This window comes from Molossus molossus, unplaced genomic scaffold, assembly GCF_014108415.1.
Source record: "Molossus molossus isolate mMolMol1 unplaced genomic scaffold, mMolMol1.p scaffold_m16_p_4, whole genome shotgun sequence".
NCBI classification, from domain to species: domain Eukaryota; kingdom Metazoa; phylum Chordata; class Mammalia; order Chiroptera; family Molossidae; genus Molossus; species Molossus molossus.
In genome coordinates, this window is record NW_023425377.1 from 32,094,871 (window position 1) to 32,110,331 (window position 15,461).

The following is a 15,461-nucleotide window of genomic DNA, read 5'->3' on the forward strand; positions in this document are numbered from 1 at the left end:
TTATGATTTCTTATAGAATATTGATAAAAAATTTAAATCTCTAGGAAGTAAATTCAACTGTAACTGTTATTACAAGGTATAGTTTGAAAAATGTAACCACAAAGGTGTACTTTTGCCCTTCTCCTTGGTAAGAACAACACTCAGTGGCCTTGTGTTTGAGTTATGTTTCCAGTGATGCAAATGCATTTGTTTCTGATATTTACCTATGTTTACCAGACTTGCCTTCAAAACCAGAGCTAGAATTTCAGTATGTGGCCAAAGGACGGTACACAAAACTGTAAAACATAAGGCTCTGCACAGCTAATCATAACAATCTTCTGATAATAGAACTTCACTGCCATCACATAAATATTTGCCAGAAAGTAAAGACATATCAGTCTTAATAACTGACAAGTTCTACTCTGGACTATTTTGGCAAGAAGCAAATTGAAACAGGAAAAACTGAAAGACTAAAGATTAAAAATTCCCATCACCATGCCAAACCTAAAAACAAAACCAATCATATTTTTTTAATGAAAGGAAAGGAATAAAAATAGAACTCACTGGAACCAAAGGAGTGTCTTCTATAGGAAACTTGGAATCATCTAACAAAGACAAAGGATCCTTTTTCTCACAGCTCTCCTGGCTGATGAGCGTGTCTGCATAGTTGGGCTGGGGGAAGATCAGGTGACTCTTCCTCGAGTCCGCAGTGAGGGAGACCTCATGGGAATAGGTTTGCAGGAACGCCCGCACCCCATCCACGCCCACAAAGTGCGAGGTGGGAATGCCTGCCAACCCACTTCCTGAAGCCTGGAGCAGACGTGACGTGTGCCAGCGTCGCAATCTGAGAGCCAGAAGCACAATGACAAAGGCAAGAAAGACGCAGGAGACAACAGCCACTGCCACCACCAGGTACAGTGTGAGACTGGAGTCATCAGGGTTGGTGGAGTGCTCAAGACTTCCCAGGTCGGCCAGGATGTCTGGGATGCTATCAGCCACAGCCACCGTGAGTGTGACAGTTGCAGAGAGAGGAGGCTGGCCATGGTCCTGAACTGCCATCACCAGATTCTGCTTGAGCACATCTCTGTCCAGCAGGGCCCGCGCAGTGCGCACCTCACCAGTGTGCAGCCCCACCACAAAAAGCCCTGGCTCGCTTGCCTTGAGCAGGCGGTAGGACAACCAGGCGTTCTGACCAGAGTCTTTGTCCACTGCCACGACCTTGGTCACCAGGTAGCCAGGTTCTGCAGAGCGGGGTGCCAGCTCCACACCAGTGGAACCATCAGTGGGAAGTGAGGGGTACAGGATCTCTGGAGCATTGTCATTCTGGTCCAGCACAAATAGACTCAGTGACACATTGCTGCTGAGTGGTGGGTCCCCATTATCAGTGGCAGTCACCTGCATCTGTAGGTCACGAAACTGCTCATAGTCGAAGGATTGAAGTGCATACAGGACTCCTGTGTCAGAGTTGATGGAGATGTAGGAGGATAGAGGTGCTCCCTGGACAGTGTCTTCAGTTAGGGAGTAAATAACCTGAGCATTCTCTTTGCTGTCTGGGTCTAGTGCAGTCACCGAGAAGATGGAGGCACCTCTTGGGTTGTTCTCCGGGATATAGGTAAAGTAGGATTTGTGAGAGAAGGTGGGTGGGTTGTCATTGACATCTGCCACTTGCAGGGTGAAGTGAGTTTCCGTCGATAGGGGTGGACTTCCTCCATCTGTGGCTGTTACAGTAATATTGTAAGAGGATACCTGTTCCCTGTCAAGAGCTTGCTGTGTCACCAATCTATAATAACTGTCAATAGACTTTTCTAACTTAAATGGTAGATTCCCTGATATAGAACAGATGACCTGTCCATTCTGCCCAGAGTCTAGATCATGTACGTTTAAAAGAGCTATAACAGTCCCTAGAGGTGAATCTTCCTTCAGGGGACTAAACAGAGATGTGATGGTCACCTCTGGACTGTTGTCATTTACATCTTCTACTGTAATCAACACTTTTGCAGTTGCAAGATATGCTCCTCCATCTTCTGCTTGTATTTCTATTTCATAGAAACCTGTTTCTTCATAATCTAGATTTTCCAATATTTTTATTTCTCCAGTGTTTTTGTTTAGTTGGAATTTCAACAATTGTGTATCAGGTAATTTTCGAAATGAATATGTCACTTCTCCATTGGTTCCTTCATCCCTGTCGGTGGCAGTGACTGTCAGCAACTGTGTGCCTACAGGCAAGTTCTCTGGAACATTCACTCGGTATTCGGGCAAAGTAAAGACAGGTGCGTTGTCATTTGCATCGAAGACAGTGACACTAATGAGGACAGTGCCAGATCGGAGAGGGTCACCCCCGTCGGAGGCAGTGAGGACCAGGTGATGCTGTGCCTCTTCCTCGCGATCCAGGGCTCGCTCCAGCACCAGCTCCGGGTACTTGGCACCATTGACATGGCTCTGAACTGCTAGGGAGAAGTGTCTATTGGGGCTGAGCTGGTAGCTCTGTAGGGAGTTCACGCCCACATCCGGATCAACAGCTTCCGGGAGAGGAAAACGCATTCCTGGAGCGACATTTTCATTAATTTTTACGTCTAGATTTTCTGCTTGGAATTTTGGGGCATTATCGTTGATATCAGTTACTTCTACTTCTATCCCGAAAAGTTTCACTCTATCTTCTACAAGAATGTTAAAACTCACCAGACAGCGCGCGCTCTGAGCGCAGAGCTCCTCCCGGTCTATCCTGCCCGCGGTGACCAGGCTGCCGCTCCGCGGGTTCAGAGCGAAAAGCTGCGCCCTACCTCTGGAGACGATGCGGACTCCGAGCTCCTCCAGCTCCCGGGGCTCCAGCCCAAGGTCCTTGGAAATGTTGCCCACGAAGGAGCCTTTGTTCAGCTCCTCAGGCACCGAGTAGCGGATCTGCCGGGCATCAGCCTCCCTTGGCACACCGAGGAAAAGGCAGAGCAGAACCAGCGCGCTGCGGTCGGAGCTATTCCTTTGAGCGGCCATTGTTGTTTGGTCACGGAATTCTGGCAATGTCCTCACTGGGCACGTTGCGTGTTTTCACCGGTTCCTTTCCCTTTCTCTGGCTGCAAGGAGTTTCTGTAGCCTGAGCACCTTAAATTCTAGAGTGAGTGTCGCTGCAGCCTCGGAGTCAGTTTGTAGGAGCTGTGGAGCTTTTGTGTAGTTGGAACCCTGAGAATTCGGATGGAGCGCTGGCTGCGTTTCTCTCCTAGTAGGTGAACAGCGACGCCCAGAGTCCTCAGAAGTTACTGCACACACTGTGTATGCCATAGAAATCAAACGCTACTCTTTGTTGGAGATTTTATTTTATTTTACATTACTTCCTTGGTTTCTCGGCTGATATCATGTCATCAACCATTAGTACATTTCTTTACTGGGTAGAATAAAATGGAATAAAAATAGTTTCTTAAATATATATATTTCAACACACTTCCCAACAGAAAAATATCCACGTTAAGAGGTAAGTAATGCTTATTTCCTATGAATTTCTAGATATATGCAGAAAAGTCTTACGGTCTTCTTTGATATTTAGATTTAAAAGGCCCGATTGTGTTTTAACATTCATATAGAGACTATAAGAGATATACCCCTAACAATTCATTTTAAATCTTTTTATTTTAGATTTAATTAAGTTTGTTTAGCATTAAGATTGTATAAATGGTTTTCAAATATTATTTTCTAAATTAGTTTTATTGAGCCTCAATGAATCTTTTTAATGTATTTTTATTTTAGGCATATGTTATCAGAAGTTGGTTTGACCTACTTAAATAAATTGAGCAGATAACCACAAACTAAGAAGAACATGTCCGTATTGTAATTGGAAGAGATATATGCACAGGAATTTCAAATATTAGTTTTCAAAAATAAAGTTAGAAATAGTGATGTAGTTTTAAAAATAAGTGCTCATGTCAAATGACCTGTTTTCATCAGGGCACTGATGGCAATTTAAATATCTTCTTTTAGCATTTTGAATGGAATCCCAAAGTAAAGTGGTACACATGTCTTCAATTGTATGTGTCCATCAACCCAGCAGCAGTTCTCCATTCAAAAGTGAATGGTTTAGAGGGTCACTTCTTTCATACAGAGAACACATTGTTCAGCAGTATTTATGTCACTATGCCCCAAGTATGTAACTCTTCAAAGGTTTCATCTTTTGTCTTCAAAGATTTAAATCAGATAATCCAAGACAGAAACTGAATGAAAAGGGCAAGAGCATTTCATTTCCTTTGTGGGAAATTCTTGATCTTGCAATGTAGAGGAAAGATTGGAAAAGAGTACAACTTGAGCTCCAAGAAAAGATAAGTAAATATAAGAAGAAAGCCAGAAGGACCAAAGTTGAAGAAAAATATTTATCTACAGTAGTTAGTATTAAGTTCTGGGGACCATAGAAGCCTTGGCAATGGAAACAAATTTTTGACTCCTCCCCCAAGAAAAATGCATCATACATTTATAACTTCACATATAATTTCAGGATTTTATGAATCTGCTTACCATCCCTCTCAATGCTTATAGTTTTATTATTTTTTTGTTTTATTTATTTATTTATTTAATCCTCAGTCGAGGACGTTTTTGCATTTATCTTCAGATAGAGCAGGAGGAAGAGAGAAAGAAACATCAATGTGAGAGAGACACATCAACTAGCTGCCACCCACAGGACCCCAACCGGGGCGGGGGCAAATTGCAATCGAGGTACTGCCCTTAGCGGAACCGAACCCAGGTCTCCCTGGTCCGTGGAGGGACGCTCTAACCACTGAGCAAACTGGCCAAGGCTCAATGTTTACAGTTTTAAAAAGTATTAAAATAGTAAAGAAAGACATCTAAGTCATCTATAAGAATGTCTGCAATAAGTGTTTTTTTGTTTTTGTTTTTTGGAAGCAGTATTTAATGCTTTGATATTTAAAGAGTGCCTGAATATTATTAAACTTTAAAAACAGCCCTGGCCGGTTTGGCTCCGCGGTTAGAGCATCGGCCTGCGGTCCAGAGATACCCGGGTTTGGTTCCCCTAAGGGCATCGTACCTCGGTTGCAGTTTGTCCCCAGCCTTGGTCGGGTCATGCAGGGGACAGCTACTCAGGTGTCCCTTTCACCTCGATGTTTCTCTCTCTTCCTCTCTCTCCCTCCCACTCTATCTGAACAACAAAAAAATAAAAACATATGAGTAGGATATAGAAAATTTATTTTAAATCTAGCAGATTTGGATAGGTTATTATTTATTTATTTGGTAAGAAGACTAGACCACTGCCTCTGTTTTGCTAATCTGAGCTTAACAAGATATCTCCAATTGAGCAACATTCTTTCTGAATTATGGAACAACATGTGAGCCAAGTAAATCTTGAAAAATATAATCAGCCCAAAGTGAACACTGAGAAGACAAGATAGTGATTAACTATGGATTGTCTAAAACTGATTGTAGGTATTAAAAGGAAATAGTACACCCGAAATATGAAAAAGTAGTAGAATATTACAGAAGACACATAAATAAAACTCACCGGTGTTAGGGTCTCAGGATGTGGAGTCAAATCATTCCCACTCTGAAAAGGAATTAAGGCCCCAGAAGAATCGCCGCAAACTATGTCTTGAGTTGAATGCAAGGGCTCACTACATTTTAGGAAATTAAACTCTGTCTTTCCACCCTGGGCAACGCACAGATTGTAGGAATAGGGCAGTGTTCCCTCACTGTAGTTGGGTGGAACCACAGGTCTAGACTTGGAGCAGAGACCAGGATGAAAGCAGCCCCAAACGGAGGGGTTGGAGGAGCGACGAAAGTGCAGGGAGACCGCCAGAATCACCGCGAGGAGGAAAAGCACGGAGATCAAGGCCAGGGCCACCACCAGATAAAACTGCAGCTCAGCCTGGGGGTCAGAGGGTGCGGGAAGGTCGCTGAGATCCGGCAGTACCTCTTGTAGGCTGTCCGCAAAGACCAGGAGCAGAGTGGCGGTGGCAGAGAGGGGCGGCTGTCCCCCATCACGCACAGCGACCAGCAGGCGCTGGCGGGCCGCGTCCCTTTCGCCCAAAACTCGCGCTGTGCGCACCTCGCCCGTGCGCAGCCCCAGGCTGAACAGTCCAGGCTCACTGGCCTGCAGCACGTGGTAGGACAGCCAAGCATTGTGTCCTGAGTCCGCGTCCACCGCCACCACCTTAGTGACCAGGTAGCCTGGTTGCGCTGCGCGTGGCACGGTGTCGAAGAGCGCCGAGCCGTCGGGCCCCAGCGCCGGGTACAGCACCCTTGGCGCGTTGTCGTTGCGGTCGCCCACCAACACGCGCAGGCTCACGTTGGCGCTGAGCGCGGGCGAGCCCTGGTCGCGGGCCTGCAGAGTCAGCTCGAAGGCGCGCAGCTGCTCGTGGTCGAAGGCGCGCTGCGCGAACACCACCCCGCTCTGCGCGCTCACGGACACGTAGGACGACAACGCCCGTGGCTCCAGGTCGCTGGCCACGATGGCGTAGGAGACGTGGCCATTGGGTCCCAGGTCGGGGTCGGAGGCGCTGACCTGAGCTATGGAGGCCCCTGGGGGGTTGTTTTCTGGCACATGGACCAGGTAGGCGGACTGTTGGAAAACCGGAGCATTGTCGTTGACATCGGTGATGCGCAGGGTGATGGTTGTGCTGGAGGAGAGGGGCGGCTTGCCCCTGTCAACGGCTGTGATGGTGACATTGTATTCTGGGGTCCGTTCTCGGTCTAGGGCTCCATCTGTCACCAACTTGTAGTACTTATTAGAAGAGGAGTAAATCTTGAAAGGAACATCTCTTTCTATATCACATATGACCTCTCCATTTCCTCCGAAATCCGGGTCCCGTGTTTTGAAGAGGGCAACAACCATTCCTGAACGGGAATCCTCCAAAATCTCATCAGAAAGAGAAGTGATTATTATTTCTGGGCTGTTGTCGTTTTCATCTAGGATTTCTATGATTACTTTACAATGGGTAGAGAGACCCCCTCCGTCCTTTGCTTCCACTTCCATAGTATATCTTTCCATATCCTCAAAATCCAATGATTGGTTATTCTTAATCATGCCTGTTTTCTCATCCAGTGAGAACATGTGCCTCGTACTCTGAGCAGTGCTCCTGAAGTAGTAGTTTATTTCGGCATTGACCCCCTCATCCTTATCAGTGGCTGTCACCTGCAACACAGAGGACCCAGGGGGCAGATTTTCACTTACAGTGACTCTATATTCTTCTTTGCTAAACACCGGAGGGTTGTCATTGATATCTTTCACAAAAATTTCTATTCTAACTGTGGCACTTCGTGGCGGGTCCCCTCCGTCCAAGGCAGTTAATATCAAGCGATGAGACCGCTGCTCTTCCCGGTCTAGGGGTTTCTCCAAAGATAACTCTGGGTATTGGCCACCATCGGAATTAACTCTAACCATTAATTTGAAATAAGGGTTAGGATTTATCTGATAATCTTTAATTGAGTTTATGTTTATATCGGGGTCAGTGGCAGGGTCAAGGGATATTCGTGCACCTGTGGATACAGATTCAAAAATTTCTAAACGTATGTCCTTTTTATCGAATTGAGGGGCATGGTCATTAGTATCCTCAACATTCACAATGATATGAAAAATATTTAAGGGATTTTCCACCACAGCCTCCAACTGTAACTCACATCTTCTTCTCTCTTTGCAAATCTGCTCACGATCTATTCGGTCCTTCACAAGTAAGTTCCCGCTCTCCGCGTCTATACTGAAAAGCAGCTTCTCCGCGCTAACTCGTAGCTTCCGAGAGGACACCTCCTGGACATTGAGCCCTAGATCCTTGGCGAGGTTCCCTACTACCGAGCCCTTGGCCAGCTCCTCGGGAATCGAATATCGGATGGGCTCGCAGAACGCGCGGTAGAACAAAAGCAGCAGGAAGGGAAACAGTACCTGCAGCCGGCCAGTTCCGCGTCTCTGCGCGCAGCTCCCTCCCATTGTGCGCTCGAATTCTCGTTGGGTCCCAGTCTTTCTGGAAAGCTGAAGAAACTGCAAACCACAGCGTCACTGGAAGAGCATTCGGCCCAGGACAGACGAAGCTGGGAATCCGTTTGTGCTGGGGCGAGTCTGCGCGGACAGGAGTCCCAGTGTTTAAACGGATTTCCTTCTCTGTGTTGGTGGCTGCGCAAGGAAATCCCAGGCTAGAGGCTCAAGAATCCCGGGCGTCAGCGCTAGCCCTGCACTGGCCGACAGCGGCGCCCAGAGTCCCCGTGTAGAACTGCAGTTTGACGTTTTAGTCTTGAATCCAATTTATCTCCAGAAGATATATCCCTATCTTCAAAAATGCTTATATAATAGCCCCGAATTTTTGTTTACATTGGTTGCCTATATAATTAGTGTTTTCATGAAATGTATTATGGAAGACTTCAAACTTATACTAAGTCGGGAGCATTAGTATTGAATCTTCATATACCCATCACCCAACTGCAAGAATGATCAACACAAGACCATCTTTGTTTAATGTATATTGTCTCCCCTCATTATTTTGAAGATGAGACATTAAGGTGATCAAGAATTTTATCTTTAAGCCTATTATTTTATATAACCTTTTAAATATGCAAAAGTCCCACCTAGTTTAAGAAAACTAGAATTTACCATTTTCCCCACTCTGCCCAGTTATTCTATCAGTAAGCTTTGTGTTCTGTTTTTAAAGGAAGTGACATTTTTATTCTAGAGAATAGTAGTTACCTACCATGACATAGAAGCCTTCATCAATATCTATGTTATTACCCTTTTTAAAGTTAATACATATTTTAATGTTTGTGAATATTAAGTACTAAAGATTACTCCCCAGGGCAGAAACATTAACCAAAAGATTTCCTTACTGTATGGTTAAAAATATGATCATGAACGATGGTTTACTTTTTTCCTATTAGCTTAGAAACAGAGAATATTTGAAATAATTATGTCTGTATGTCCCAGACATATTAGCATTTGTATTCAGCATGTTTAGAATAACATTTGAGTCAGCTTCAAAGCTTATTTTCAAAGTCTTCTAGAGTATCATTTATTATTTGAAATGACAGTATGTATAAAATCAAATTAAATAATACATTATTCTTTTTCTGATAGCTAAAAGCCAGTAAAGTATTGTTAGAACCTCCTTAGCAGTTTCTGAGAATATTTTTCTAAATCATCTCCCATAACCAGATGTATTTCCAGCCTCACAGGTTGAAGAACTGAGCCACAAATAACACAGTCAAAAAGTAATTTTTATTTCCCTTTTCTCTTTTCAGAATGTTCAGTCTCAGAAACCTCTCTTGAGCAGACATAAGGAAGAGTTTCAAGCTGTTAGTAATTTGAGAATATGAAAAGAATGTTAAAATTCTCACCATTAAAAGAATAAACAAGGATGTCAGCATAGGTAAATGCAATACTCACCTCCTCCCACAACCACATCAAAATTACAACTAAACTACAGGACAACTATCATTCAGAACCACCTGAAATTGAGCTGAATGGAAGTACTACAGCTACAAAATTAAAGAAGAAGCCACATCAAAACTGGTGGGAGGGGCAGAGGCATGGATAGGCTGGTCCTACACCCACAAGTGGAAGATAAAAATCAGGAGGGCTACCTTGTCTGGGAAGGTCCTTCCTGAGGCACAAGGGGTCCCCATCCCACATCAGGCCCCACAGCTCAGGGTTCCAGTACCAGTAAGAGAAGTCCCTGTCACTTCTGGCTGTAAAAACCAGTGGGAATTGAGGCTGGGGGAGGCTGAGGCTCCCAGAGTCCCAGGCAGTTCCTCTTAAAGGGTCCATACATGAACTTACTCAAAGCCACTTCCTCCACGCTCCAGTGTGGGGGAGGCAGCTTGACAGGCACCAGAAACATACCAACAAGAACTGAGTTTTTTGGCATTGGGGTGGGAGCTGGAGAGGCAGCTTTCTCCCAGGCAGACGTGCTGGTGGAGGCCTTTATTCCTTTGATGAGCCCTTCCCCAATAGGGCAGGCAGATGGGTGCCATACTTGGGACTCCAGCAACCTGGCTCACACTGTTTGCCCCATCCTGGTGATTTCCTGAAGCCCTGCCCCACCCAACTTTCAGGTCCACCCAAGATGTTTCCAGTGGCTTTACCATAGGACTTGCCTATCTTGGCTCTTGCTTCAGATTTTCTTAAATTGTCTCAAATAAACAGTACCTGGAAATCTAACAGATTCAGAGTTCAAAACACTGGTTACAAGGATGCTCATACCTCTGGCTAACTGGCCCCCAGGCCTGGCACTAGAAGCAGCCAGCCTTGGTTCATAGCCTGGCTGGCCTGGGCACTTTCAAGACCAGCACAAGAAGCAGCCATCTGTAGATTGCTTTGTAGCTTATGCCTGGTGGCCCCAGGTAGAACACAGGCAGAGGCTGACCTTGCCGCAGCTAGCACACCCAGTGAACAGCTTCAGACCACCATGTTGAAGGACCACAACCCAACAACCTCCACAGCAACACATTCAAGGAGTGGATACCAGTGGGTACCAGAGTTCTGCTGAAGTATGTCTTGCTCTGTGTGGTGGACCCTGCACAGCTGATCCTCCAAGGTAGTCAGAGGTCAGTGGTCAGTGGTCAGAGCCAGTCCTTACAGCTGATAAGCCTGAGTAAATCCCTCCCATTAATATACCAATAGCAATCAAGACTCAATTACAACAGAAGAGTGGACAGTCCACACCAGGGGTACACCTCAAGGGTTCAGCTGGGGTAACCTGGGAGGCTGTGTCACTGGACCCTACAGGACACCTACTACAAAAGGCCACTCTGGGAAGCCTAGGAGACATAGCAACTCTACCCAATACATAGAAACAAACACAGGGAGGCAGCCAAAATGAGGAGACAAAGAAATATACCCCAAATGAGAGAACAGAACAAAACTCCAGGAAAAGAACTAAAAAAAAAAAAATGGAGATAAGCAATCTAACAGATGCAGAGTTCAAAACACTGGTTATAAGGATGCTCAATGAACTTAGGAATTTCAAGGAACTTAGTGAGAACTTCAAGAGCATAAGAAAGAACCAGTCAGAAATGAAGAATGCACAAACTTAAATAAAGAATAATTTATAGGGAATCAACAGAGTAGGTGAAGCAAAGAAGCAAACCATTGATTTGGAATATAAGGAAGAAAAAAACAACAACACCCAGTCTGAACAAAGAATCCAAAATAATGAGGACAGTGTAAGGAACCTCTGGGAGAATTTCAAAATTTGCATCGGGGGAGGGGAGTGCCAGGGGAAGAGAGCGAACAAGAGACTGAAAATATTTTTGAAAAAATAATGGCAGAAAACTTCCCTAACTTGGTGAAGAAAACAGACATACAAGTCCTGGAGCACAGTCCCAAACAAGATGAACCCAAAGAGGTCCACACCAAGACACATCATCATCAAAATGCAAAAGGTTAAAGACTAAGAGACTCTTAAAAGCAGCAAGAGAAAAGCAGTTAGTTACCTACAAGGGAGCTCCCATAAGATAGTCAGCTGATTTCTCAAAAGAAACTTTGCAGACTAGAAAGGCAAGAGATATTCAAAGTGATGAAAAGTAACAACCCACACCAAGATTACTCTATCCTGCAAAGCTATCATTTAGAATTGAGGGACATATAAAAAGTTTCCCAGACAAAAAACACTGAAGGAGTACACCACCAAACCAGTATTATATGAAAAGTTGATGGGTCTTCTTGAAGAAGAAGGAGGTGGAGAAGAAGGAAGAGAAGGAGGAGGAGGAAGAGGAGGACGAGGATGAGGACGAGGACGAGGACGAGGAGGAGGACGAGAAAAATATGAACAATAAAATGGCAATAAATACATGTCTATCGACAACTGAATCTACAAACAAAATGAGCAATCAGAACAAAAACAGACTCATAGATACAGAGAACTTTTTGTTGGTTGCCAGGTGGGAGGGGGCTAGGAGGATGGGTGAAAAAGGTGAAGGGATTAAGAAGTTAAATTGGTTGTTAGACTGACGAACCTCAAAGGGAAGGAGGGAGGGAGGGTGGGAGGGAAGAGATAAACCAAAGAACTTATACACATATATGCATAACCAATGGACAGAAACAATGGTGTGGGGAAGGCAGGAGGGGGAATGGGAGTGGGGAGGAGGGGGTCAGTGGGAGAAAAGGGGAGGCACCTGCAATACATTCAACAATAAAGATATGTTTAAAAAGAATATAACATGCTTTAAAAGGAGTTGGAAATGGATAACTGAAGTTTGAATCTTTCTTAGAAATGATCTTTAGCCTTGGCCGGTTTGGCTCAGCGGTTGGAGCATCCACCTGCGGACCAAATAGTCCCAGGTTCGGTTTCCGCTAGGGGCACATACCAAAAAAATAAAAATAAAAATAAATAAATAAAATAAAATTACCCAGACCTTTTTTTTTTTTTTTTTTTTTTTTTAAAGAAATGATCTTTAAATGCAAACAACCTCTACACATGTTAGATCTGGAAAACATCACCTCAAAGGGGTGTTGTCCTGTCATAAAAATAGAAGAGCAGAAGCAGCAATCTGGGCCTTCAGTTGTTTCTCAGAGAAGAATGCATTTGCCTTTTTATTAATTTACCCTTGCGAAATAGTATTGACTGTATTAATCTTTTTCAAATAAGAATTCCACAACATGGCTATTGGAGATAACAATAAGTTTCAGGAATGGAAAACCAGCCCTAAAATTAGTAGTGAAACAGGGTAACTAATAAAGTAGCCCTATCAAAAAAGCTCATGATAATTCTCAATCATGAGAGCAGCCCCAAAGAGAAGGTTTTGTTGACTCAGTTACTTATTTTGAGAAAATAAAAATTATATAAATGATGTAACCAATAAATGCTTTCTATAGATGTTAGAGCAAAAACTGGACCCAGTAAAAACTTAAATGGTGAAAATATGTTAATATCAACATATCCTACCTAAAGTACAAACTCTTGTAGAGAAAACCAGTTATAACAGAAAGTAAAGGAAATAAATTGAACTCACTGGAACCAAAAGGGTGTCTTTTATAGGAAACCTGGAATCATCTGAAACACACAAAGGATCCTTTTTCTCACTGCTCTCTTCGCTGATGAGTGTGTCCGCATAGTTGGGCTGGGGGAAGATCAGGTCACTCTTCCTTGAGTCAGTGGTGAGGAAGACCTCATGGGAATAGGTCTGCAGGAAAGCCTGAAATCCGTCCATGCCTACAAAACGAGAAGACTGCATGCCCGCCAATCCACCGCCAGAAGCCTGAAGCAGACGTGATGTGTGCCAACGCCTAAGCCTGAGCGCTAGCAGGATGATAATGAAGGCAAGGAAGACACAGGAGACCGCAGCCACAGCAACTACCAGGTACAATGTGAGGTCCGAGGCCTCCGGATTCAAAGGGACCTCAAGATTGCCAAAGCCAACCAACACATCTGGGATGTTGTCAGCCAAGGCCACGGTGAGCATGACAGTGGCCGACAGAGGGGGCTGACCATGGTCCTGAACAGCCACCACCAGACTCTGCCTAAGCGCATCTCGGTCCAGCAGGGCCCGCACAGTGCGCACCTCGCCCGTGTGCAGCCCCACGGCGAAGAGCCCTGGTTCGCTGGCCTTGAGCAGACGATAGGACAACCAGGCATTCTGGCCTGAGTCTCTGTCCACTGCCACCACCTTAGTCACGAGGTATCCAGGTTCTGCGGAGCGGGGAGCCAGCTCCACTCCAGTGGAACCATCAGTGGGGATGGCGGGGTACAGGATCTCTGGCACATTGTCGTTCTGGTCCAGCACAAACAAGCTCAGTGACACGTTGCTGCTGAGTGGAGGATCTCCACTGTCACTTGCCCTAATCTGCACTTGAAGATCTCGAAACTGCTCATAGTCGAAGGGGTGAAGTGCGTAAAGCACACCAGTATCTGCATTGATGGAGACATAAGAGGAGAGAGGCACCCCTTGGATGGTGTCTTCTGCCAAGGAGTAAATAACTCGGGCATTCTCATTGCTGTCAGGATCATGGGCTGTCACAGAGAAGATGGAGGTACCTCTAAGGTTGTTCTCCAAGACATAGCCTGAGTAGGAGGTTTGAGAGAAGGAGGGTGGATTGTCATTGATGTCAGCCACATGCAGAGTGATGTGAATTTCTGTGGACAGGGGCGGTGTTCCTCTGTCTGTTGCAGTCACTGTGATGTTGTATTCAGAGGTTTTTTCTCGGTCAAGAATTTGGGATGTCAACAATCTATAATAATCTTCTATTGACTTTTCTAATTGAAAAGGTAGAATCTCCTGGATGGAACAAACAACTTGACCATTTTTCCCGGAGTCTCGGTCATAAGCATTGAAAAGAATGACCACTGTTCCTTGAGGAGCATCTTCCCTCACTGGACTAAACAGAGATGTAATGATCACTTCGGGTCTATTGTCATTTATATCTTCCACGGAAATGAGCACTTTTGTCCAAGCCTTCAACCCTCCACCATCTTCAGCTTGTATTTCCATTTCATAAAATGCACGTTCTTCATAGTCTAGACTTTTTGCTGTTGATAATTCCCCAGTGTTTTCATTGAGCTGGAATAACGGAGATTGTTTTTCACTAATCTTCCAGAATTTATATGCCACTTCTCCATTGGCTCCCTCATCCGGGTCACTAGCTCTTACAGTAAGTAGCTGGGTGCCAGGGGGCACGTTCTCTGGGACTGTCATTCTGTAAATTGGTTGAGCAAACACAGGCGCATTGTCGTTCACATCCACTACCGTCACTAGGATGTGCACTGTGCTGGAGTGACTTGGTTTGCCGCCATCGGAGGCGATGAGGACAAGTTGGTGAGCAGCCTCTTCCTCCCGGTCCAGGGCGCGCTCCAGCACCAACCCTGGGTTTATAGTTCCATCGTCTCCAGTTCGAAGGTTCAGAGAGAAGTGGTAATTAGGACTGAGCTGATAGCTCTGCAGGGAATTCAAGCCCACATCTGGGTCAACAGCTTCTGGCAGTGGATAACGTATGCCTGGCACCGCGATTTCGTTAATTTTTATTTCCAGATTTTCTGCCTGGAATTTTGGAGCATTGTCGTTTATATCAGTGACTTCTATTTCTATTCCATAAAATTGCACTCTGTCTTCAACCAGAACTTTAAAGTTAAACAGACACTGGATGCTCTGGGCACAGAGCTCCTCTCTGTCTATTCTGCCCGCGGTTACCAAGCTGCCACTTCGCGGGTTCAGAGCAAAGAGCTGCGTCCTACCTCTGGAGACGATGCGGACTCCGCGCTCCGCCAGCTCCCGGGGCTCCAGCCCCAGATCCTTGGAGATGTTGCCCACAATATAGCCTTTTACTGTCTCTTCAGGCACGGAGTAGTGGATCTGACTGGCCTGGATCTCCCACAACCTTCCCAGGAAAAGGCACAGCAGGACCATTCCTCTGTGGTGCGGGCTATTCACTGCAGCCTCCATTGTTGCTTCACTTCAGATTTTTTTTTTACTGCTTTCTTTGGACGCTGACTCCTTAGGTTCTTTTTTCCTCCTGCAAATTATGGTGATCTTTTTGCTCAGGTGAAACCCGGAAGCCCCAAATTGAGAGGCTGAGTTTTATT

The 15,461-nt window shown here is 45.1% G+C and overlaps 2 protein-coding genes across 9 annotated transcripts in view; both read right to left on the reverse strand.

Moving 5' to 3' along the window:
* The window catches only part of LOC118616167 (protocadherin gamma-C4), a 182,207-nt gene that overhangs the window by 90,026 nt on the left and 76,720 nt on the right, over positions 1–15,461 (reverse strand). Inside the window, exon 1 of one of the 8 annotated variants that reach the window (XM_036241590.1) lies at positions 5,471–8,181. The exons of 6 other annotated variants lie outside the window; for them this stretch is intronic. In XM_036241590.1, coding sequence (XP_036097483.1) covers positions 5,471–7,888 — 2,418 coding nt within the window. In that variant the 5' untranslated portion in view covers positions 7,889–8,181. Of the gene's footprint in view, positions 1–543; positions 3,187–5,470; positions 8,182–15,461 lie in introns of those variants that run through there. One more of the 8 variants, XM_036241588.1, reaches the window with a different exon arrangement.
* On the reverse strand, positions 12,862–15,407 carry LOC118616364 (protocadherin gamma-A9-like). Its single transcript, XM_036241947.1, has one exon. The coding sequence runs from the start codon at positions 15,319–15,321 to the stop codon at positions 12,862–12,864; it is 2,460 nt and encodes an 819-aa protein (XP_036097840.1). The 5' UTR covers positions 15,322–15,407.